This window comes from Coregonus clupeaformis, chromosome 21 (assembly GCF_020615455.1).
Source record: "Coregonus clupeaformis isolate EN_2021a chromosome 21, ASM2061545v1, whole genome shotgun sequence".
Taxonomy (NCBI): Eukaryota; Metazoa; Chordata; class Actinopteri; order Salmoniformes; family Salmonidae; genus Coregonus; species Coregonus clupeaformis.
The window spans coordinates 34,407,929-34,433,260 of NC_059212.1; the positions used below are offsets into that span (position 1 = coordinate 34,407,929).

General features: G+C 43.2%; 1 protein-coding gene across 1 annotated transcript in view; it reads right to left on the reverse strand.

The window, feature by feature from the left end:
* Window positions 1-2,716: 2,716 nt before the first annotated feature.
* The window catches only part of LOC121535312 (adenylate cyclase type 1-like), an 86,403-nt gene continuing 63,787 nt past the window's right edge, over window positions 2,717-25,332 (reverse strand). Inside the window, exons 8-19 of the mRNA XM_041842257.2 lie at window positions 20,603-20,758; window positions 16,315-16,509; window positions 13,401-13,498; window positions 10,666-10,750; window positions 10,040-10,129; window positions 9,570-9,841; window positions 6,942-7,071; window positions 6,045-6,161; window positions 5,749-5,895; window positions 5,551-5,649; window positions 5,174-5,413; window positions 2,717-5,012 (exon numbers count right to left, since the gene is read on the reverse strand). Coding sequence (XP_041698191.2) covers window positions 4,575-5,012; window positions 5,174-5,413; window positions 5,551-5,649; window positions 5,749-5,895; window positions 6,045-6,161; window positions 6,942-7,071; window positions 9,570-9,841; window positions 10,040-10,129; window positions 10,666-10,750; window positions 13,401-13,498; window positions 16,315-16,509; window positions 20,603-20,758 — 2,067 coding nt within the window. The 3' untranslated portion in view covers window positions 2,717-4,574. The remainder of the gene's footprint in view (window positions 5,013-5,173; window positions 5,414-5,550; window positions 5,650-5,748; window positions 5,896-6,044; window positions 6,162-6,941; window positions 7,072-9,569; window positions 9,842-10,039; window positions 10,130-10,665; window positions 10,751-13,400; window positions 13,499-16,314; window positions 16,510-20,602; window positions 20,759-25,332) is intronic.

Consider the following 25,332-nt stretch of genomic DNA (forward strand, 5'->3'; position numbering starts at 1 on the left):
GATAAAGTGACATTCTTAGGTTTATCTGTGGAAAGTAATGCAGACAGACTCAGTAAACTTGCCGTTGTCAGTGACTTTGAGCAGCCGGAGCATAGCAGGCGAGTTGTTATTGTAAGAACCGTGTTGGTTCAAAGGTTAAGGAATGGAGCTGGAAAAACACATTGAACATATATGCTTTGAGTCAATCACATACACTGACAAGACATGGGGCCATGAGCTATGGACCAGTTATATAGTGAGGGCAATTTTGTAGTTAGTTCGTTTTTTCTCTTAGTAGCTGATTCATAGACAGAACATACACTACATGACCAAAAGTATGTGGACACCTGCTCATCGAACATCTCATTCCAAAATCATCGGCATTAATATGGAGTTGGTCCCCCCTTTGCTGCTATAACAGTCTCTACTCTTCTGGGAAGGCTTTCCACTAGATGTTGGAAATTTGCTGCGGGGACTTGCTTCCATTCAGCCACAAGAGCATTAGTGAGGTCGGGCACTGATGTTGGGAGATTAGGCCTGGCTCACAGTCGTCGTTCCAATTCATCTCAAAGGTGTTCGATGGGGTTGAGGTCAGGGCTCTGTGCAGGCCAACCAAGTTCTTCGACACCGATTTCGACAAACCACGTTTCCACTTCACAATAACAGCACTTACAGTTGACTGGGGCCGCTCTAGCAAGGCAGAAATTTGACGAACTGACTTGTTGGAAAGATGGCATCCTATGACGGTGCCACGTTGAAAGTCACTGAGCTCTTTAACAATGCCATTCTATTGCCAATATTTGTCTATGGAGATTGCATGGCTGTGTGCTCGATTTTATACACCTGTCAGCAACGGGTGTGGCTGAAATAGCCGAATCCACTAATTTGAGTCCACATAATTTTGTATACAGTTGAAGTTGGAAGTTTACATACACTTAGGTTGGAGTGATTAAAACTTGTTTTTCAACCACTCCACAAATTTCTTGTTAACAAACTATAGTTTTGGCAAGTCGGTTAGGATATCTACTTTGTGCATGACACAAGTAATTTTTCCCACAATTGTTTACAGACAGATTATTTCACTTATAATTCACTGTATCACAATTCCAGTGGGTCAGAAGTTTACATACACTAAGTTGACTGTGCCTTTAAACAGCTTGGAAAATTCCAGAAAATGATGTCATGGCTTTAGAAGCTTCTGATAGGCTAATTGAGTCAATTGGAGGTGTACCTGTGGATGTTTTTCAAGGCCTACCTTCAAACTCAGTGCCTCTTTGCTTGACATCATGGGAAAATCAAAAGAAATCAGCCAAGACCTCAGTTTTTTTTTATAGACCTCCACAAGCTGGTTCATCCTTGAGAGCAATTTCCAAACGCCTGAAGGTACCGCGTTCATCTGTACAAACAATAGTATGCAAGTATAAACACCATGGGACCACGCAGCCGTCATACCGCTCAGGAAGGAGACGCGTTCTGTCTCCTAGAGATGAATGTACTTTGGTGCAAATCAATCCCAGAACAACAGCAAAGGGCCTTGTGAAGATGCTGGAGGAAACAGGTACAAAATATCTATATCCACAGTAAAACAAGTCCTATATCGACATAACCTGAAAGGCCACTCAGCAAGGAAGAAGCCACTGCTCCAAAACCGCCATAAAAAAGCCAGACTACGGTTTGCAACTGTACATGGGGACAAAGATCATACTTTTTGGAGAAATGTCCTCTGTTTTGATAAAACAAAAATATAACTGTTTGGCCATAATGACTATCGTTATGTTTGGAGGAAAAAGGGGGCTGCTTGCAAGCCGAAGAACACCATCCCAACAGTGAAGCACGGGGGTGGCAGCATCATGCTGTGGGGGTGCTTTGCTGCAGGAGGGACTGGTGCACTTCACAAAATAGATGGCATCATGAGGAAGGAAAATTATGTGGATATATTGAAGCAACATCTCAAGACATCAGTCAGGAAGTTAAAGCTTGGTCGCAAATGGGTCTTCCAAATGGACAATGACCCCAAGCATACTTCCAAAGTTGTGGCAAAATGGCTTAAGGACAACATAGTCAAGGTATTGGAGTGGCCATCACAAAGCCCTGACCTCAATCCTATAGAAAATGATTGGGCAGAACTGAAAAAGCGTGTGCGAGCAAGGAGGCCTACAAACCTGACTCAGTTACAACAGCTCTGTCAGGAGAAATGGGCCAAAATTCACCCAACTTATTGTGGGAAGCTTGTGGAAGGCTACCCGAAACGTTTGACCCATGTTAAACAATTTAAAAGCAACGCTACCAAATACTAATAGAGTGTATGTAAACTTCTGACCCACTGGGAATGTGATGAAAGAAATAAAAGCTGACATAAATCATTCTCTCTACTATTATTCTGACATTTCACATTCTTAAAATAAAGAGGTGATCCTAACTGACCTAAGACAGGGAATTTTTACTAGGATTAAATGTCAGGAATTGTGAAAAACTGAGTGTATTTGGCTAAGGTGTATGTAAACTTCTGACTTCAACTGTATATCGTGTAACCTACATCCACTTGGACCATGGTGGTCCTGATTTGAAAGGTGACTTGAGGATTTCGTTGAGCGACAAACGACATGCTTATCAAGGACATGACGTGGCATCCCGGAATGCCAGCATTCCAGAATCTTGGCCTAATTCCTACATCACACACGCGCGCACGCACATCAACAAAGTTAATGTATTTTGTACATCAATAATGTTTGTTTATTACAAAATCTGAAATAACCCAACTTTACACTGTACAAGATACAACGTTGTTTACAGCTGTAGTAGTCATTTATTTACAAAAGTCTGCGTATCAAAGTGATGTGCTAAAAAGGCATTTTTCAATCACTGTAAGCTTTTATAGAAGTAAGGCAAAATACTTGAATCTTGATGTATTTACATTTTTGCAGATCAAGTGAAATTCGTCATCTCTCTATCTAATGGTCAGGTTTAAAGTCTACAGCATAGGAGGTGGAAACACTGTGATTCTACAGCTGCCACAGAGGTTGCTAAGTCTGTACGTATTTGCAGAATACTGTTTTGTGTGTGTGTGTGTGTTTGTGTGTCTGTGATTCATGCAGGGGTGCATGTCTGTGTGTGTGTGTGTGTGTAGGTGCGAGCATGCATACGTAAGTGTTGGTGGTTGTGTGTAAGACATACAGAATGTATATATTACTACCGTTAATACTACAGTGACTGCTCCAGGTTTGGCATTAACTAAAGTTCTATAGCGCACATCAGGGACTCAGGGATGAGGGCATCGCTCTGTGGGTCAAAGCCAACGTACCTTACCCAATGCCTCTTTTACCGACCTCACTGTCACTTCAAAGCCTTGGCCACAGCCTGCTGCGTGTATAGCCGACACAGTACACACACTCCCACACATAATCCCTATCAGAGCAGAGCAATGGACGAATAACAAGCCTTGATCAATACACTAGCTCAACAAGGTCATGGATGCAAACAAAGCTACGTCTGACTGTGTGTGTTGCACCTGGTTCCCTACATTAGAAATAACACTAAGTGAATTACCCTTATCTAAAACCAGACAATTCTGGTTCTAAACAGTCTTACTAAACAGCCATGTTTATTTGTTTGGATCCATGAGACTTAAAATATGTAATATGAAGTAAACCATATATCTTGCCTATTGAGTGTTTAACCTCCCTGACCATGACTTGCTTTAGAAAGCCAGACACCTAGACGCCAGTAGTGCGCCTGTTGTGAAGGATGAAGTACTAAACCACAGGATCTTGCTTTGGTTTACACTCGAGGGGGAACCAGACCAGCACTAACAGGTCATGCACTACTAAAGACGTTGTGTCAAAAGCCTTTTGAGATGTTGAGAACTCTTTGAATGTATAAAAATTGTATTTGTGCTATTTCGTTTAAGATTTAAGGTCGAACACCCACATGCATACACACATATAAATACTTGTGTATGAATACACATTTGCATGCATAGCGTACGTACAGTAAACAGAATAAAAGTAGCCTACATAGAAATGTTATTACACCTTGAAGGATGGAATGTATCCTTGGCATAATTAGAGAAGAAGACATAAAAAAGTTCAGTCTTCTTATGTGGATAATACTGGCCTGTACTTTGTGCATGTCCCCCTGTTGGGAGTGTACACACACAGACGGACAACACACTATCACCTGGCTGCCACACTCACTCATACTCCTGGTAATGTCACGAAGAGCCTGATGTTCCAATGCTGGAAGCCTGAATTCTTCAGTTGATTGTGTTTGGTTGCAAACAGTGGCAAGTCACTATTTATGTAACAACAAACTCAATCAAGTCTGCAGGTTGATTGCAATCGTGATTTTATTGTGCAGCCATCCTTGGTGTGATTGTCCAGTTGTCCAGTCTGACCATCCTCAGAGCCAGGTAACTCCTGGAGGAGCATCCCTCCATTGTGCAGTGGGCTGTCCCAGTATCCCAGTGTCCCATTTACCCACAGGAGACCCTGGTACAGTCTATAGTGGGACCCCCAATGACTCCTGACGGATGTGATAGCCCAGGACCGGGAGGTCCGGAACTCGTTTACAACAGTGCAGCACTTCTCTCCACCTCCCTACACCGCCACTTCTTTCACCCGTTCCACCACCACTCCTCCCACATCGACATCTGTCTCCTCTTCTTCATCCTCCTCTCCCAGAGTGGGCACGCAGGGTGAGGGCAAGCATGGCATGGGGTGGATGCTGACACTTACACTGGGGCTAGAGCTGCTGTTACCCATGCCACCGAGGCTAACCATGCTGGCGCGAACTGTGAAGCTGGCGACAGAGTTGACACTGCCCAGTTTGGTGGGAACGCTGGCCTTGCCGCAGGAGTGGGCGCGGCGGTTCAGGCTGGCAGAGCGCACCACGGAGGAGGTGGTGGCGCAGCCCGCACTGTGGACCTTGCCCTCCAGGAAGTAGGTGAGCATCTCACCCTTACCCTTCACGCTGACCTTCCCCCGGCACACCAGGTCATAGTTATCCCCCAGGATACGGTACACATCCTCTGTTACCTGGGGGAGGAAGGGAGGGAGTGCGAGAGAGAGAGAGAGAGAGAGAGAGAGAGAGAAAGAGAGGTTAAACCACTGTCATACAATGAGATTTACTCACCAACACCAATCTACTCAGGGCCAATCCTCAAGACTCAAACATAACTCATAATTGAATACGGTACCTGTATCTTGCCAGGGACTCCGGTGCTGTCCATGCGGCTGGCCACGTTCACTGTGTTACCCCAGATATCATACTGAGGCCTCCTAGCCCCGATCACCCCTGCCACCACCGGACCCACGTTGATACCCACTCTCAAGACAAAGTCGTTGTATGACTGGTAGTTGATTTCATCCAGCACATCAAACATCTCAATAGCATAGTCTGCCACTGTGCTCAGGTGATCATAGACAGATCTTTTGTCCTGTAGAAAGGAGAAAGGAAGTAAAACATATATTATATGTCATAATCACATTCATTCATTGTCCTTGTTATTTTCATCTTTTTTTTATTTAACAAACACACACACACACACACACACACACACACACACACACACACCTTTGTTCCGATGGTCGGGACTAGACCCACTGCTGCCATATACGTGCTGCCAATGGTTTTGATTTTCTCAATGTCCTTATAGCAATCTTTATCCATGAGCTGTGGAAAAAGAAACAAGATTCACACCTATACACAGAAGAATAGAACACATTCTAATGTTAATCCCCCAGTTAACTGTAGCAGCCGAAAGGGCGTCACCTCGTCAAAATCAGCAATGATTTCATTGAGTAGTCTCAGACACTCTACTCCCATGTTGTTCCCATCCAGCTCAATGTAGAAGTCATTGAAGTTGGGGATGGAAGCAAACAGCACTCCGACTTGGGCATAGGACTGGTAATACAGATCCTATAGAAGAACAGATAGTCATCCTTAAACTATACATATGACAAGGTATCGTTAATCCTATTAGACTTTGAGGGGTTATATCCTTTATGAAACATCAATGCCATCTATCCGTCTATCCGCCCGTCCGTCCGTCCATCCATAGGACTCACCATGTTTCTGGGGTTGGACAGGAGGAAGTGTTGTGCCACGTGAGCAGGAAGCAGGTTGAAAAGAATCCGCCTGTTGTCCAGCTTGACCTTCTCCATGCCGTCCCTCTCCTCCTCTGCCTGACAACACATACACACACACGCACCCACAAATACCATACACCAATTTGAATAAAACTGGAACATTATATTCACCCCACAGTACAACTCAAGCCTGCAGTTCAATGCTCTTCCCACAAGGTGTCAGTAAAAGCTCTAAATGTACACCAGGACTGAGGCGCTGTGTTAGCCTGACGTTGTGGATAAGGAGCACTAGGTAGAATCAATAGCTATCAATAGCTAAAGGTCCAAACCATATAATTAAGAATTAGAATACTATATAGTAATGTAATAGGATCTCTATGGTCCAAATCTAAAGCCAAACCCTACTAGAGGCTATAACTGTCCTACCAGCTGAGTGGCTCTCTCCTGACCAACCATACCAATATTAGCGTTGTTCTATCGTAACCAACAATACCAATATCAGCTTTGTCCTATCCTAACCAACCATACCAATATTAGCGTTGTCCTATCATAACCAACAATACCAATATCAGCCTTGTCCTATCCTAACCAACCATGCCAATATTAGTATTGTCCCATTGTAACCAACCATGCCAATATCAGCCTTGTCTTATTGTAACCAACCATGCCAATAGCCTGGCACATGGCAGCCAAAAGCATCCAAATATGCCAATTTCCTTAAAACCCAATAGTTGACTTGGCATGGTATGGTCACAACAGAAGGCTGGATGATAGAGTAAACTTAGCATGGTTTCATAAGCTAGCTAGATCTATGCATAGGACAAGAGAGATGCACAAGGCCCTGAAACACACAGAGACACACACACACAAACACACCTGTGTGGCCCAAAGGAAGTCCAGTCGTAGTTTGAGGTCCAGTTGTCTGGAGTGGAGGGCCAGGGCACTGATGAACAGTAGCAGGGACAGGATGGGCTCATAGCCCCGGATCTGGAGATTAGACCCTCCACTGTGGGACAAACCAATAGAGACATCAGCAACATATACAAAAGGACTGTACCACATCATTAATTAAAAGGGGAGTTGAAGTATATGGAGAGACCCCCCTCCATCCCCACAGAGATATAACACTATGGATCCCCCACTGTGGGAGAAACCAACAGAGAAGTCAGCAATATAAGTAGGTACACAGTAGGACTGTACCACATCATAAATTAATAGGGGAAGTAGGGAGATGTAGAGAGACCCACCCACTGTGGGAACAGACCAACAGAGACGTCAGCAACATAATACAGTAGGACGGTACCACATCATTAATAAAAGGAGGAGTGGGTGACCAGATAAATACAGTGGGGAGTACAACTTCACAGGCGTGATGTGGAGAGACCCCCCACTTTTTGAGAACCAACTTTGATGGTGATATCAGCAACAACCCCAGGAAAACACGGACAGGGGGACTTAAACCAGTAGTGAGTTAACAGCATTCATTCAGCACGGATATAGTATTTAGGGAAAATAATGCCCCTCTAGAGAACAATGAGTCGTTTTCTATCTCAATGATATCAAAGTATTCCAGCGTTATACAGTAAGCCATCTGTTTGTTGCTATACAGTGGGTCTGTGCTCTGAGCTGCACTAGGGCCTAGGTTCTGAGCAGGAGTACCTAACATGCTTGCCTGAATCAAGCACAAGCACTTATCTATTTTTACTTATCTATTTCTTTACTTAACACTTATTTTTCTTAAAACTGCATTGTTGGTTAACGGCTTGTAAGTAAGCATTTCACTGTAAGGTCTACACCTGTTGTATTCAGCACATGTGGCAAATACAATTTGATTTGATTTGAAGCACACATTGTTGGCTCAGCCTTTTGATTTAGAGTTCATGAGCATGTACTGTGTGTGTCCTCATCAAAGAGCTCCAATGAGAGTGTGTAGGCCGAGGATAAGAAAAGACTCCTCTTCTCCACACGTCCCCACAAAATGTAAATGTCCCTGTGACTGTTGTTTGTTTGTTCCCACTCCAGATCGAACCAAGAGGAAACTGTGGCTGACACTACTGCCATGTATAATCTGAAGGCTGTATCTTTAGGCCTGACAGTGGGAGGAAGATGGGTGTGTTTGTTAATTTTTTCGATTTCATCCTGCTTACTGTGTACTTGTTTCTATACATATGGTGTGTGTCGGTCCTCTCTCTCGCCCGGCAGTGTATGTGCGCCAGTGTGTGTATTGGTTAGGGATGTCACGATTCACCAATACGCATTGCTCCACAGTTCAAATGTTTAAGATACGACTGCTTCTGCGCTGCAACCTGGTCTCAGAGCATTTCGTATTATTCTGTAGGTAAATCCGAGACACTCCATTTAGTATGATATGACACACAGAAGGGTATAGACACATGCATGCGCACACATTGTGATATTGTTGTATGGTGGTATTAAACATTTCGTATTGTAGATAGGTAGTGGTGTAATAATGTCATATGATGTACTGTTTTATATTTTGTTTTATATGTAATGTAAGTGCTTTAATATGTTTGGACCCCAGGAAGAGTAGCTGCTGCCTTGGCAGCAGCTAATGGGGATCCCTAATAAATACAAATACAAATGTTATGTTTTGTATGGACCCCAAACCGATCCAAATGTGGTATGCATCGGTCAGAAAATGTATTCAAACGTTATGAATCATCGATTATTATTTTTTTGTGGCTCATATTAGTTTCTTTCGACCTTCCGAAAAAAGCTCATATTTTGTGACAACTGATGCGTCCTTTCCTTCAGTGTCGAACTGCATGTAACTATGTTGACAGTCATTGATCTACATGTCATTTTGAATGCCGAGAACAACCCCAGGGAATATCAGTAGCCTAGTCAAACTGTGCACTGTGCCAGCTTCGTACGCTGACCAAGCGAGGAGGTAGGCGGCCTGTTCCTGATCTTGCAAATCTGCGCGACACCTTCAGCATTCAAATGCTAAAATGGCTTGCATGATATTAGGATTTATTAGTTAAGTGACAACCTATGTAATTTGATAGGTTATTGTTATCTATGCGCTGTTAAAATTTTTGTTTTATTGTGTTTTTTTAAAAAGTAAGCTAATGGAGACACAACTCACATCTGTCTATATCCTACCTGCTGAACGGGGCTTACAATCAATTTTATTTTGATGGTTCAGGTTCACCATCAGCAATCGTTTTGGTAGTTTTGCTTTAAACAATCAGTATATATGATAATTTTTATAGGTAGAATGGAGAATGAATGTGTTTATGCAACAAATGTTAGTGCATCGAATCGTATTGCATCGAACCGAATCGCATCGAATCGTTCTCTAATCAAACCGAATCGCACTGAATCATTTCAAACTAAAACGTATCGTTCCTGTATCGTATTGGAGCCCATGTATCTAGATACGTATCGAATCGTCTTGAAAGGGAAAGATACACATCCCTAGTACGTGTGTGTGTCCTCTCTCACCAACAGTATGTGTGTCTGATTAGTCTTCTCTCTTACCTTGCGGTGCGTCTAAATCCGCTGAGCTCCAGCACAGTGACATACAGCACCCCCAGGAGGAGCAACAGCGCCATCTTTGGCATCCAGGAGACGCGCAGGAACAGTGCCAGTGTCAGCGTGCCCACAACGCACGACAGGAAGGCGTAGCGGGCACCGTCGCACGGCAGCTCCATCATGGTATGGTTGAAACTGCGTAGCGGGCCTGCGTCGATGTTGATGATTGAGCTGTTGGAGTGGTGGTCACTGCCCCACAGCCACGGCATGCAGCCCACCTGGGAGAAAAAGATAGGAGAGGAGATGAAAGGAGAGGAGAGGAGTGAGTATGGCAAATGCTAATGCCTCTCAAGCAGTAATTCAAAGGTTGGGTCCTTGCATATTTGATTGACATGACATTTACATTAATGAGTTCAAGTGTATTGCAATGAATATGAGTGTTGGTGGTTTCGTGCCATGATGTTAACCCTACTTACCACACAGGCCTGGGCTACAGCATAGATTAAGAGCACTATGAGAACACACAGAACAGTACGGATCTGAATGGTGAGGCACCCTGGAAAACACTGAGAGAGAGAGAGAGAGAGAGAGAGAGAGAGAGAGAGAGAGAGAGAGAGAAAGAGATTAAGGAGGAAAGGGGAGGGAGAGTTGTAAGAATTTGAATTTGAAAAGACACTTAATTTATATAATATTACCTGAGGGGTTTGGGGAAGTTGGAAAAAGTCAAACTGTCAACCTCAACAAAAGCTGAAATTAATAGACTTAGCATTGAGTTTGAAGGCAAACAGTGTGATTTACAAAATGTTCTGAAGGCCATTGACATCAACTTACATACAGCAGATTCCCATCATAGACTACTTATGAAAATATAATAGAATATTTGCTGATGTCAGACATTTTTTTTTATATTTGCTCAATTAAACTTACCAGTGCTAACTTATCACAAATTACTTATAGCTTGGGCCAAGAGTTTCTCGTGACCACTTGACCTACCCAAGGAAAACTACTTACAGCTAATGAGCCAGTCAGAAAAGTGAGTGAGTGAAGAAGTAAAATAACATGTTAAATCAGATGGTGACCAAGGCATCAAGCAGACATTTACCTGTAATTTAGTGACATGCAGGTACATGATACAAACTATTAGGAAACAGATGCAGAAGACCAATAGGACCAGAACCACTGTTCCCCTGGTGACAGCAGCAGGAGAGAGGAGGAAGAAAGTGGAAGAAAGAGGGGAGAGAGAGAGGAGACAAATAAGAGGGAGAGTTAGTGGTCCTCTGTAGCTCAATTGGTAGAACATGGCGCTTGTAACGCCAGGGTAGTGGGTTCGATCCCTGGGACCACCCATACGTAAAAATGTATGCACACATGACTGTAAGTCGCTTTGGATAAAAGCGTCTGCTAAATGGCATATTACAGTGGGGAAAAAAAGTATTTAATCAGCCACCAATTGTGCAAGTTCTCCCACTTAAAAATATGAGAGAGGCCTGTAATTTTCATCATAGGTACACGTCAACTATGACAGACAAATTGAGGAAAAAAAATCCAGAAAATCACATTGTAGGATTTTTAATGAATTTATTTGCAAATTATGGTGGAAAATAAGTATTTGGTCACCTACAAACAAGCAAGATGTCTGGCTCTCACAGACCTGTAACTTCTTCTTTAAGAGGCTCCTCTGTCCTCCACTCGTTACCTGTATTAATGGCACCTGTTTGAACTTGTTATCAGTATAAAAGACACCTGTCCACAACCTCAAACACAAACACTCCAAACTCCACTATGGCCAAGACCAAAGAGCTGTCAAAGGACACCAGAAACAAAATTGTAGACCTGCACCAGGCTGGGAAGACTGAATCTGCAATAGGTAAGCAGCTTGGTTTGAAGAAATCAACTGTGGGAGCAATTATTAGGAAATGGAAGACATACAAGACCACTGATAATCTCCCTCGATCTGGGGCTCCACGCAAGATCTCACCCCGTGGGGTCAAAATGATCACAAGAACAGTGAGCAAAAATCCCAGAACCACACGGGGGGACCTAGTGAATGACCTGCAGAGAGCTGGGACCAAAGTAACAAAGCCTACCATCAGTAACACACTATGCCGCCAGGGACTCAAATCCTGCAGTGCAAGACGTGTCCCCCTGCTTAAGCCAGTACATGTCCAGGCCCGTCTGAAGTTTGCTAGAGTGCATTTGGATGATCCAGAAGAGGATTGGGAGAATGTCATATGGTCAGATGAAACCAAATTATAACCTTTTGGTAAAAACTCAACTCGTCGTGTTTGGAGGACAAAGAATGCTGAGTTGCATCCAAAGAACACCATACCTACTGTGAAGCATGGGGGTGGAAACATCATGCTTTGGGGCTGTTTTTCTGCAAAGGGACCAGGACGACTGATCCGTGTAAAGGAAAGAATGAATGGGGCCATGTATCGTGAGATTTTGAGTGAAAACCTCCTTCCATCAGCAAGGGCATTGAAGATGAAACGTGGCTGGGTCTTTCAGCATGACAATGATCCCAAACACACCGCCCGGCAACGAAGGAGTGGCTTCGTAAGAAGCATTTCAAGGTCCTGGAGTGGCCTAGCCAGTCTCCAGATCTCAACCCCATAGAAAATCTTTGGAGGGAGTTGAAAGTCCGTGTCGCCCAGCGACAGCCCCAAAACATCACTGCTCTAGAGGAGATCTGCATGGAGGAATGGGCCAAAATACCAGCAACAGTGTGTGAAAACCTTGTGAAGACTTACAGAAAACGTTTGACCTGTGTCATTGCCAACAAAGGGTATATAACAAAGTATTGAGAAACTTTTGTTATTGACAAATACTTATTTTCCACCATAATTAGCAAATAAATTCATTAAAAATCCTACAATGTGATTTTCTGGAATTTTGTTTCTCATTTTGTCTGTCATAGTTGACATGTACCTATGATGAAAATTGCAGGCCTCTCATCTTTTTAAGTGGGAGAACTTGCACAATTGGTGGCTGACTAAATACTTTTTTCCCCCACTGTATATATTATTATTATTAGTGGACAGAGCCTGTTGTAAGTCAACTCAAAAGGCAGCAGATCAAAAGAGAAGAGTGAGATGGGGGTGGAGGCTCACTTATTTTTGTTTATTTTCCTATTTGTTAACTCTGTAATATGATCATAATGATCAATAATTTGTATTTATGTACCTTTTTAAAAACGTTTTTTATTTTTGAGTGGCAGCCCAGAGGTGAATACGAGTTATATTAATTTGTATATTGTACCTGTAACCCCCCCACCCCCCCCGCACATAAAAAAAAGGACAAAATAAATAAACATTTGGTAACAAAAATAAATAAATCATACAGTAAAATGAAAGAGAGAAAGAGGGAACGAGAGCTACAGAGAGAGAGTGTTGCTGTCAGACATCATATAGTAAAATGAAAGAGAGAGATAGAGGGAGAGAGAGCGAGCTACAGAATGTGTTGCTGTCAGATATCCTCTAATAATCTAATACATAATGTGGTAGGATGATATCCTCTAATAATCTAATACATACTGTGTTAGGATGATATCCTGTAATAATCTAATACATACTGTGGTAGGATGATGTCCTCTAATAATCTAATACATACTGTGGTAGAATGATATCCTCTAATCATCTAATACATACTGTGGTAGGTTGATATCCACTAATCATCTAATACATACTGTGGTAGGATGATATCCACTAATCATCTAATACATACTGTGGTAGGATGATATCCACTAATAATCTAATACATACTGTGGTAGGATGATATCCACTAATCATCTAATACATACTGTGGTAGGATGATATCCACTAATAATCTAATACATACTGTGGGATGATGAGAAAGTAGACAAGGCCGAACAAGGCAGCTAGGATTAGAGAGAGGACTACAGCACTGGTGAAGTACTCATCATGGAGCTGGTGGTACTGTCAGAGAAACCAGAGAGATGGATTTTTCAGATATATGCAAAACAATTAATAAAGCAGACAAGGATGCAATGTCTATGAAAGAGTCTGATTCAAAAGTAATTGTGCATGTGTGTGTGTGTGTGTGTGTGTGTGTGTGTGTGTGTGTGTGTGTGTGTGTGTGTGTGTGTGTGTGTGTGTGTGTGTGTGTATACATATATACACTACCAGTCAAAAGTTTGGGCACACCTACTCATTCAAGGGTTTTTCTTTATTTTTACTATTTTCTACATTGTAGAATAATAGTGAAGACATTAAAACTATGAAATAACACATATGGAATCATGTAGTAACCAAAAGAGTGTTAAATAAATCAATATATTTTATATTTGAGATTCTTCAAAGTAGCCACCCTTTGCCTTGATGACAGCTTTGCACACTCTTGGCATTCTCTCAACCAGCTTCATGAGGAATGCTTTTCCAACAGTCTTGAAGGAGTTCCCACATATGCTGAGCACTTGTTGGCTGCTTTTCCGTCACTCTGCAGTCCAACTCATCCCAAACAATCTCAATTGGGTTGAAGTCGGGTGATTGTGGAGACCAGGTCATCTGATGCAGCACTCAATCACTCTCCTTCTTGGTCAAATAGCCCTTACACAGCCTGAAGGTGTGTTGGGTCACTGTCCTGTTGAAAAACATATGATAGTCCCACAAACCAGATGGGATGGCATGTCGCTGCAGAATGCTGTGGTAGCCATGCTGGTTAAGTGTGCCTTGAATTCTAAATAAATCACTGACAGTGCCACCAGCAAAGCACGCCCACACCATCACACCTCCTCCTCCATGCTTCACAGTGGGAAACACACATGCGGAGATCATCCGTTCACCTACTCCGCGTCTCACAAAGACACGGCCATTGGAATCAACAATCTCAAATTTGGACTCATCAGACCAAAGGACAGATTTCCACCGGTCTAATGTCGTGTTTCTTGGCCCAAGCAAGTCTCTTCATTTTATTGGTGTCCTTTAGTAGTGGTTTCTTTGCAGCAATTCGACCATGAAAGCCTGAATCACGCAGTCTCCTCTGAACAGTTGATGTTGAGATGTGTCTGTTACTTGAACTCTGTGAAGCATTTATTTGTGCTGCAATTTCTGATTGGCTAAAACGCATCAACCTTTAACAAGGCACACCTGTTAATTGAAATGCATTCCAGGTGACTACGTCATGAAGCTGGTTGAGAGAATGCCAAGAGTGTGCAAAGCCGTCATCAAGGGAAAAAAGTATTTGATCCCCTGCTGATTTTGTACGTTTGCCCACTGACAAAGACATGATCAGTCTATAATTGTAATGGTAGGTTTATTTCAACAGTGAGAGACAGAATAACAACAAAAAACCTCCCCTCTGCAAAACATGACTTAGTACTTGGTGGCAAAACCCTTGTTGGCAATCACAGAGGTCAGACGTTTCTTGTAGTTGGCCACCAGGTTTACACACATCTCAGGAGGGATTTTGTCCCACTCCTCTTTGCAGATCTTCTCCAAGTCATTAAGGTTTCGAGGCTAATGTTTGGCAACTCGAACCTTCAGCTCCCTCCACAGATTTTCTATGGGATTAAGGTCTGGAGACTGGCTAGGCCACTCCAGGACCTTAATGTGCTTCTTCTTGAGCCACTCCTTTGTTGCCTTGGCCGTGTGTTTTGGGTCATTGTCATTCTGGAATACCCACCCACTACCCATTTTCAATGCCCTGGCTCAGGGAAGGAGGTTCTCACCCAAGATTTGACGGTACATGGCCCCGTCCATCGTCCCTTTGATGCGGTGAAGTTGTCCTGTCCCCTTAGCAGAAAACACCCCCAAAGCATAATGTTTTCACCTCCATGTTTGACGGTGGGGATGGTGTTCTTGGGGTCATAGGCAGCATTCCTCCTCCTCCAAACACGGCGAGTTGAGTTGACGCCAAAGAGCTGGATTTTGGTCTCATCTGACCACAACACTTTCACCCAGTTCTCCTCTGAATCATTCAGATGTTCATTGGCAAACTTCAGACGGGCATGTATATGTGCTTTCTTGAGCAGGGGGACCTTGTGGGCGCTGCAGGATTTCAGTCCTTCACGGTGTAGTGTGTTACCAATTGTTTTCTTGGTGACTATGGTCCCAGCTGCCTTGAGATCATTGACAAGATCCTCCCGTGTAGTTCTGGGCTGATTCCTCACCGTTCTCATGATCATTGCAACTCCACGAGGTGAGATCTTGCATGGAGCCCCAGGCCGAGGGAGATTGACAGTTATTTTGTGTTTCTTCCATTTGCGAATAATCGCACCAACTGTTGTCACCTTCTCACCAAGCTGCTTGCCGATGGTCTTGTAGCCCATTCCAGCCTTGTGTAGGTCTACAATCTTGTCCCTGACATCCTTGGAGAGCTCTTTGTTCTTGGCCATGGTGGAGAGTTTGGAATCTGATTGATTGATTGCTTCTGTGGACAGGTGTCTTTTATGCAGGTAACAAACTGAGATTAGGAGCACTCCCTTTAAGAGTGTGCTCCTAATCTCAGCTCGTTACCTGTATAAAAAGACACCTGGGAGCCAGAAATATTTCTGATTGAGAGGGGGTAAAATACTTATTTCCCTCATTAAAATGCAAATCAATTTCTAACATTTTTGACATGCGTTTTTCTGGATTTTGTTGTTGTTATTCTGTCTCTTACTGTTCAAATAAACCTACCATTAAAATTATAGACTGATCATGTCTTTGTCAGTGGGCAAACGTACAAAATCAGCAGGGGATCAAATACTTTTTTCCCTCACTGTATATGTTGTAAGTGTAGTACAGTCACTCACCCTCTGCTCGCGCTCAGAGCACTTGTACATCAGTGTAAGGAAGTTGAGGTCAGCTGTGTCCGACTCTGTCTGCCTCGCCTCGATCAGACGACCAATGTAGCGGTTGACCCGCGTGCCCGGGCTGGCCTGGGTCACGTTAGCTGACACCGATGTCCGGTTCCGCAGCTTATCTGGAGCCGTCCGCAGGGCCCTCCGCTGTGGCACAGCATTGTGGGAAACGGAGTCCTGACTTAACTACGTTCAGAGGGTTTGATACCAGCTGTTCAAAACAATGGGGCATGGAGGAAAAATACTACTGGGCTTTTACTGTCTATTGTTGAGGATCACTGTGGGGTAGAGACAGTTTATACTTAACTGCATTTAGGTATGTTTGTGACGATACCAGTATTGCAATATCGCAATATCGCAATATTCGATTTTCCATGCCAAAAAAGAAAACACAAAGCAGGAGAAAGTCTTTGGTCCTTTGAAAACCTACTTTATGTAAAATCATGTGTGCAATAGCTTGGAAAATAAACAAATGTGACTCTGGATGACAACATAATAATGTTTGTTTCAAACATTAGGGCTTTTTTCCTCAATAAATTAAATCTACCTCATGTTTTGTTTCCTTGCCATGATACTTCTGAGCATCACGATACTGGTATTGTGACAACCCTATTTAGCACGTACAGTTGAAGTCGGAAGTTTACATACACTTAGGTTGGAGTCATTAAAACTTGTTTTTCAACCACTCCACAAATTTCTTGTTAACAAACTATAGTTTTGGCAAGTCGGTTAGGACATCTACTTTGTGCATGACACAAGTCATTTTACCAACAATTGTTTACAGACAGATTATTTCACTTATAATTCACTGTATCACAATTCCAGTTGGTCAGAAGTTTACATACACTAAGTTGACTGTGCCTTTAAACAGCTTTGTAAAATTCCAGAAAATTATGTTATGGCTTTAGAAGCTTCTGATAGGCTAATTGACATCATTTGAGTATGAAAATGTATGCACTCACTAACTGTAAGTCGCTCTGGATAAGAGCGTCTGCTAAAATGTAAAAGAAAATTGGAGGTGTACCTGTGGATGTATTTCAAGGCCTACCTTCAAACACAGTGCCGCTTTTCTTGACATCATGGGAAAATCAAAAGAAATCAGCCAAGACCTTAGAAAAAAAATCGTAGAGCTCCACAAGTCTGGTTCATCCTTGGGAGCCATTTCCAAACCTCTGAAGGTACAACGTTCATCTGTACAAACAATAGTATGCAAGTATAAACACCATGGGACCACGCAGCCGTCATACCGCTCAAGAAGGAGACGCGTTCTGTCTCCTAGAGATGAACGTACTTTGGTGCGAAAAGTGCAAATCAATCCCAGAACAACAGCAAAGGACCTTGTGAAGATGCTGGAGGAAACAGGTACAAAATTATCTATATCCACAGTAAAACAAGTCCTATATCGACATAACCTGAAAGACCACTCAGCAAGGAAGAAGCCACTGCTCCAAAACCACCATAAAAAAGCCAGACTACAGTTTGCAACTGCACATTGGGACAAAGATTGTACTTTTTGGAGAAATGTCCTCTGGTCTGATGAAACAAGAACTGTTTGGCCATAATGACCATTGTTATGTTTGGAGGAAAAAGGGGGAGCTTGCAAGCCAAAGAACACCATCCCAACCGTGAATCACGGGGGTGGCAGCATCATGCTGTGGGGGTGCTTTGCTGCAGGAGGGACTGGTGCACTTCACAAAATAGATGGCATCATGAGGAAGGAAAATTATGTGGATATATTGAAGCAACATCTCAAGACATCAGTCACGAAGTTAAAGCTTGGTCGCAAATGGGTCTTCCAAATGGACAATGACCCCAAGCATACTTCCAAAGTTGTGGCAAAATGGCTTAAGGACAACAAAGTCAAGGTATTGGAGTGGCCATCACAAAGCCCTGTCCTCAATCCTATAGAAAATGTGTGGGCAGAGCTGAAAAAGCGTGTGGGAGCAAGGAGGTCTACCAACCTGACTTAGTTACACCAGCTCTGTCAGGAGGAATGGGCCAAAATTCACCCAATTTATTGTGGGAAGCTTGTGGAAGGCTACCCGAAACGTTTGACCCAAGTTAAACAATTTAAAGGCAATGCTACCAAATACGAATTGAGTGTATGTAAACTTCTGACCTACTGGGAATGTGATTAAATAAATAAAAGCTGAAATAAATCATTCTCGCTACTATTATTCTGATATTTCACATTCTTAAAATAAAGTGGTGATCCTAACTGACCTAAGACAGGGAATTTTTACTAGGATTAAATGTCAGGAATTGTGAAAAACTGAGTTTAAATGTATTTGGCTAAGGTGTATGTAAACTTCCGACTTCAACTGTATATCACAAACCATTCAACAACAATATTGACCATGGAGTAAGAAGAGGTTTGTTCTAGTAGTACTCAAAACTAAAACGTGAATAAGGGCAATGAAACAAAGTCAATCATTGTGGTTGACTTGACTTCACATTAGTCAATAAGTGACATCAACATAATAAATGCTTAACTTCACACAACAAACAAAAAATCCATTATTCCATCTACAGTTAACATTCATTATTCACTCTACAGGTAACATTCAGTATTCACTCTACAGGTAACATTCAGTATTCACTCTACAGGTAACATTCAGTATTCACTCTACAGGTAACATTAATTCTCTGACCCAACTAAACACCCTTTCCTTAAGTGTCCATCGGAAGTGAGCATCATTATTGTACACTACGCTATGTGGGGCAGTAGAGCAGAAGCAGTGATTTAACGCCAAAGAGAATGAGGATACGTCCCAAATGGCACCCTATTCCCTTCGTAGTGCACTATATAGGGAATAGGGTGCCATTTGGGATGAAGCCTGAGTGAGTCTTCCTGGATAAAGGTAGAAAGTCAGTGAGCTGTACAGACTAAAGCCCATCAGTATAACAGTGTGAGAGCCAGTTGGTAGGTGAGGAGTGGCTGAAGAGAGTAGCTTCATAATGAGGACAGGGGGGAGACAGAGCGAATGAGGAATGTTGAGGAAGGTTAACACACACCCCACTGAATTCATCCTCATCATCCTTCATCCTTTAACACCCCTCACGTTCTGTTGGTTGTTTTGGAGGTGTGTGTTCATTGTTTATGCTAATGAGTGTTTATATGTCTGTGTTAAAAGCCTGTCTCTCACCCCTTTCCTCTCCTGTCTTTCTCTCTCTCTCTCTAGTCTCTCTCTTCAGTTTCTCCCTCTCTCTCCCACACTCTCTATTTGTCTCTCTCTCTCTTTTTATCTCTTTATCTCTCTCTCTTTGTCTCTCTCTCTCTCTCTTTGTTTCTCTATCTCCCACTCTAATATATTCACCACAGGATGTGAACTTCTGCATATGACCCAATCGTTTGGAGATGGTCTGGGGAGCATAGGACACTCATCACATCACACACCCACGCCTGCACTGAGCGCACTCATCCTTTCTCTCCTTCCTCCTCTCCCGTCACCCTCTATCTCTCTCTCTCTACTTCTCTCCCTGAGTCTGTGTCATTTCCGACAGCCTGGAGAGAGTGTGTGTGTGGCCTGAATCTTAATCTCTCATTCTGTGTCGAGTATATTTACACTGTCCTTTTCCACTCCTGTGTATTATCTTGTCTATGTCTACATGCTTTCATCCAGGGTTATCACGAAGCAAACGGAAACAGTTTCAAACTCAGTTAGAGATTATCGTATTAACCTTACATAGTCACAGCTCTATGACATATTACATAAGTGTAGAGGTAGGTGAGTGTACCAAGTTTCATGCTTTTATCTGAAAGTGCGAGATTATTTTGGTTCTTATCCGCTGAACTGCACCTCCTTTTTCCACACACACCCACACAGACCTGAGCATCTGCATTTAAATACCCTGAGCCAGAGTTGAACTGTAGCCAGACCTCAGGATTTCTTCACAAGAATAGCAGGTCAAGTAAACACACTGACACTTAGCCAGATTACCAGAGGATTTGAAAGTAAGCTGATGAAGGTCAACTAAGTCTGGGTGGCTGGTACTCCTCATTGAGGACACACACACTTGCACGCACACACACCCGCACGCTTGCACACACATACACACACACACACACACGCGCATACAACGCCTCTCCCTCTCTACATTCCCTTACACAACACACACACACACACACACACAATACACACGCACATGCATGTACACACACATGAACACATTTCATGTATACACATACAACTTCTCTGTCTCTACACTCCCTTACATAACACACACACAAAGCCCTTACCTTGTCACCATCCTCACAGTTCATGGCATTTGAGAAGGGTATCTCGGCCTTGAACATCTTCCTACAGTGCATGAGCTGCACCAGCAAGTAGCACACCGTCTTAAACTTCATCTTTTTGGCAGGCTTTATATCCGACAGAATCAATCCTGGGAATATCTGTCAACAAACAAGCAGTGAGAGCAGGGGTTAAAATACACACTATGATACAGTAGATACACTTCAGTAGATATGGTTTCACCCCAGATTACAGTACACAAACACAAACACAAACACATGCAAACAACTCTCCCTGTGGCGTCTCTTCTCTCTCTCTTCTCTTAGATGAAGTAGAGCTGTCGGCTCGTCTATTAAGAGGATTAACCAAGTGTGTGTCTTAAATGGCACCCTATTTCCTATTTAGTGCAATTGTTCAAAATTGGTGCACTTCATAGAGAGCCATTTGGGCCACAACCTTAGTCAAGTGTCCCACATCTGACAGAGGAGGAGAGTAGAAGAAGACAGGGTGGTTGAACGGCCTTCTGAGACACTGTGACACTACTGTGAAGGTTCATATAAGGATCCACATACATATACTCTTACATAATGTGATAAAAGTGTACAATTGCTAAAGAAAGTCGTACACTCATCTCTCCTTGCTTGTGGATTTATTAACCAACGTTCCGGCTGAAGAGCCTTGACTGTTTCATTTATCTTCCATTAGTCAGCAGTCTCAGCACCTCACCAGACTGTGCATTGTTCATTTCTTTACAGTGTGCCAGTAGAATAGCCAAGCAGCACATGATAAATGCACAGGCGTCAGGCATCAGGAAGTCAGCCCCTCTCTCCAGACCTAATAAAGTCTGCAAGGCGAGGATAGGGTAGGGTAGGAGAAGGAGATAGCAGGAGAGGAGATAGATAGATCCCGACGAACAGTCTTGTGCTGACGTTGCTTCTAAAGTTTGGAACTCGGTAGTGAGTGTTGCAACCGAGGACAGACGATCTTTACGTGCTTCAGCACTCGGCGGTCCCGTTCTGTGAGCTTGTGTAGCCTACCACTTCGCGGCTGAGCCGTTGTTGCTCCTAGACGTTTCCACTTCACAATAACATCACTTACAGTTGGCCGGGGCAGCTCTAGCAGGGCAGAAACTTGACGAACTGACTTGTTGGAAAGGTGGCATCCTATGACGGTGCCACGTTGAAAGTCACTGAACTCTTCAGCCAATGTTTGTCTATGGAGATTGCATGGCTGTGTGCTCGATGTTATACACCTGTCAGCAACGGGTGTGGCTGAAATAGCCAAGTCCACTAATTTGAAGGGGTGACCACATACTTTTGTATATATAGTACAGACAGACAGACAGACAGACAGGCAGACGGGCAGGCGGGCAGACGGGCAGGCGGGCAGGCGGGCAGGCAGGCGGGCAGTCAGGCGGACAGGCAGGCAGATAGATATATAGTGAGGGAAAAAAGTATTTGATCCCCTGCTGATTTTGTACGTTTGCCCACTGACAAAGACATGATCAGTCTATAATTTTAATGGTAGGTTTATTTGAACAGTGAGAGACAGAATAACAACAACAAAATCCAGAAAAACGCATGTCAAAAATGTTATAAATTGATTTGCATTTTAATGAGGGAAATAAGTATTTGACCCCCTCTCAATCAGAAAGATTTCTAGCTCCCAGGTGTCTTTTATACAGCTAACAAGCTGAGATTAGGAGCACACTCTTAAAGGCAGTGCTCCTAATCTCAGTTTGTTACCTGTATAAAAGACACCTGTCCACAGAAGCAATCAATCAATCAGATTCCAAACTCTCCACCATGGCCAAGACCAAAGAGCTCTCCAAGGATGTCAGGGACAAGATTGTAGACCTACACAAAGCTGGAATGGGCTACAAGATCGTCGCCAAGCAGCTTGGTGAGGAGGTGACAACAGTTGGTGCGATTATTCGCAAATGGAAGAAACACAAAATAACTGTCAATCTCCCTCGGCCTGGGGCTCCATGCAAGATCTCACCTCGTGGAGTTGCAATGATCATGAGAACGGTGAGGAATCAGCCCAGAACTACACGGGAGGATCTTGTCAATGATCACAAGGCAGCTGGGACCATAGTCACCAAGAAAACAATTGGTAACACACTACGCCGTGAAGGACTGAAATCCTGCAGCGCCCGCAAGGTCCCCCTGCTCAAGAAAGCACATATACAGGGCAGTCTGAAGTTTGCCAATGAACATCTGAATGATTCAGAGGAGAACTGGGTGAAAGTGTTGTGGTCAGATGAGACCAAAATCGAGCTCTTTGGCATCAACTCAACTCGCCGTGTTTGGAGGAGGAGGAATGCTGCCTATGACCCCAAGAACACCATACCCACCGTCAAACATGGAGGTGGAAACATTATGCTTTGGGGGTGTTTTTCTGCTAAGGGGACAGGACAACTTCACCGCATCAAAGGGACGATGGACGAGGCCATGTACCATCAAATCTTGGGTGAGAACCTCCTTCCCTCAGCCAGGGCATTGAAAATGTGTCGTGGATGGGTATTCCAGCATGACAATGACCCAAAACACACGGCCAAGGCAACAAAGGAGTGGCTCAAGAAGAAGCACATTAAGGTCCTGGAGTGGCCTAGCCAGTCTCCAGACCTTAATCCCATAGAATATCTGTGGAGGGAGCTGAAGGTTCGAGTTGCCAAACGTCAGCCTCGAAACCTTAATGACTTGGAGAAGATCTGCAAAGAGGAGTGGAACAAAATCCCTCCTGAGATGTGTGCAAACCTGCTGGCCAACTACCTCATTAAAATGCAAATGAATTTGTAACATTTTTGAAATGCGTTTTTCTGGATTTTTTTGTTGTTATTCTGACTCTCACTGTTCAAATAAACCTACCATTAAAATTATAGAGTGATCATGTCTTTGTCAGTGGGCAAACGTACAAAATCTGCAAGGGATCAAATACTTTTTTCCCCTCACTGTGTGTATATATATATATACACATTTGGAGTAATGACAGATTGTGAGGGTATGGAGCGTTGGGTAGTGTGTGTGTGTGTGTGTGTGTGTGTGTGTGTGTGTGTGTGTGTGTGTGTGTGTGTGTGCATGCGTGTGTTGCTGCCACAGGCTGTTGACAAGACAGTGTCAAACATGAGGCCGAACATCAGCAAGACTGTAGGGGAACCCATCTGATCTGAACAACCCTTCCAACGTGAGTGAGTGACAACTCACGTACCTAACACTTTCTAGTATACACACAGCATATTGAACATGTAGACCTACAGTACTACAGCACTAAAGTACTGTCTTTCCAGACCTATTCAATCTCACCTTAAGATGAAAACGCACTCTAATGAGAGGTTAAGTCTTTTTTCAATCTGGACTCCATTTTACCAGGTAGTCCTTTAAAATGTTTTATCTGTCCTAGCTTCTGGCAGTCACACTACAGTATGCCAAGGTTATGTTCAGTTCATGTATGTATTTCCAAGTACATCCACTGTTATATCGAGTACTGTATATGTTCAAGTATGCTCAAGGTTATGTCCCATACTGTATTTCCTAGTACAACCAAGTATGTCTAGTATAATAATTTATTATTAATTTGGTGGGTGCTTATATTTGTCCTATTTCACACATGTACAATTTATACACATGTGAATTAGAAATGTATTTTTTGCATATCCCAGCTCCCCCTGAGACAACCTCAGAGAGTGTGGTCACGGCTAGGGTCAGCCATTATCAATGGCGACCCTGGAGCAATTAGGGTTTAGTGCCTTGCTCAAGGGTACATCGACATGCTCTAACCACTAGGCTACGTGCTGCCAAAAATGCGAGTTCCGATACCGGGAGTTGAACCTGGGCCGCCTGGGTAAAAACCAGGAATCCTAACGTCTAGATTACTGCTAGCTAGTAGGCTTACTTCATGTTAAGCAGATGTCATCACTGAACCTATGTGAACTCCTATAAGAACAAATGAGATCTACAGTGGGGAAAAAAAGTATTTAGTCAGCCACCAATTGTGCAAGTTCTCCCACTTAAAAAGATGAAAGAGGCCTGTAATTTTCATCATAGGTACACGTCAACTATGACAGACAAAATGAGGAAAAAAAATCCAGAAAATCACATTGTAGGATTTTTAATGAATTTATTTGCAAATTATGGTGGAAATAAGTATTTGGTCAATAACAAAAGTTTCTCAATACTTTGTTATATACCCTTTGTTGGCAATGACACAGGTCAAACGTTTTCTGTAAGTCTTCACAAGGTTTTCACACACTGTTGCTGGTATTTTGGCCCATTCCTCCATGCAGATCTCCTCTAGAGCAGTGATGTTTTGGGTCTGTCGCTGGGCAACACGGACTTTCTCCTCCCTCCAAAGATTTTCTATGGGGTTGAGATCTAGAGACTGGCTAGGCCACTCCAGGACCTTAAAATGCTTCTTACGAAGCCACTCCTTCGTTGCCCGGGCGGTGTGTTTGGGATCATTGTCATGCTGAAAGACCCAGCCACGTTTCATCTTCAATGCCCTTGCTGATGGAAGGAGGTTTTCACTCAAAATCTCACGATACATGGCCCCATTCATTCTTTCCTTTACACGGATTAGTCGTCCTGGTCCCTTTGCAGAAAAACAGCCCCAAAGCATGATGTTTCCACCCCCATGCTTCACAGTAGGTATGGTGTTCTTTGGATGCAACTCAGCATTCTTTGTCCTCCAAACACGACGAGTTGAGTTTTTACCAAAAAGTTCTATTTTGGTTTCA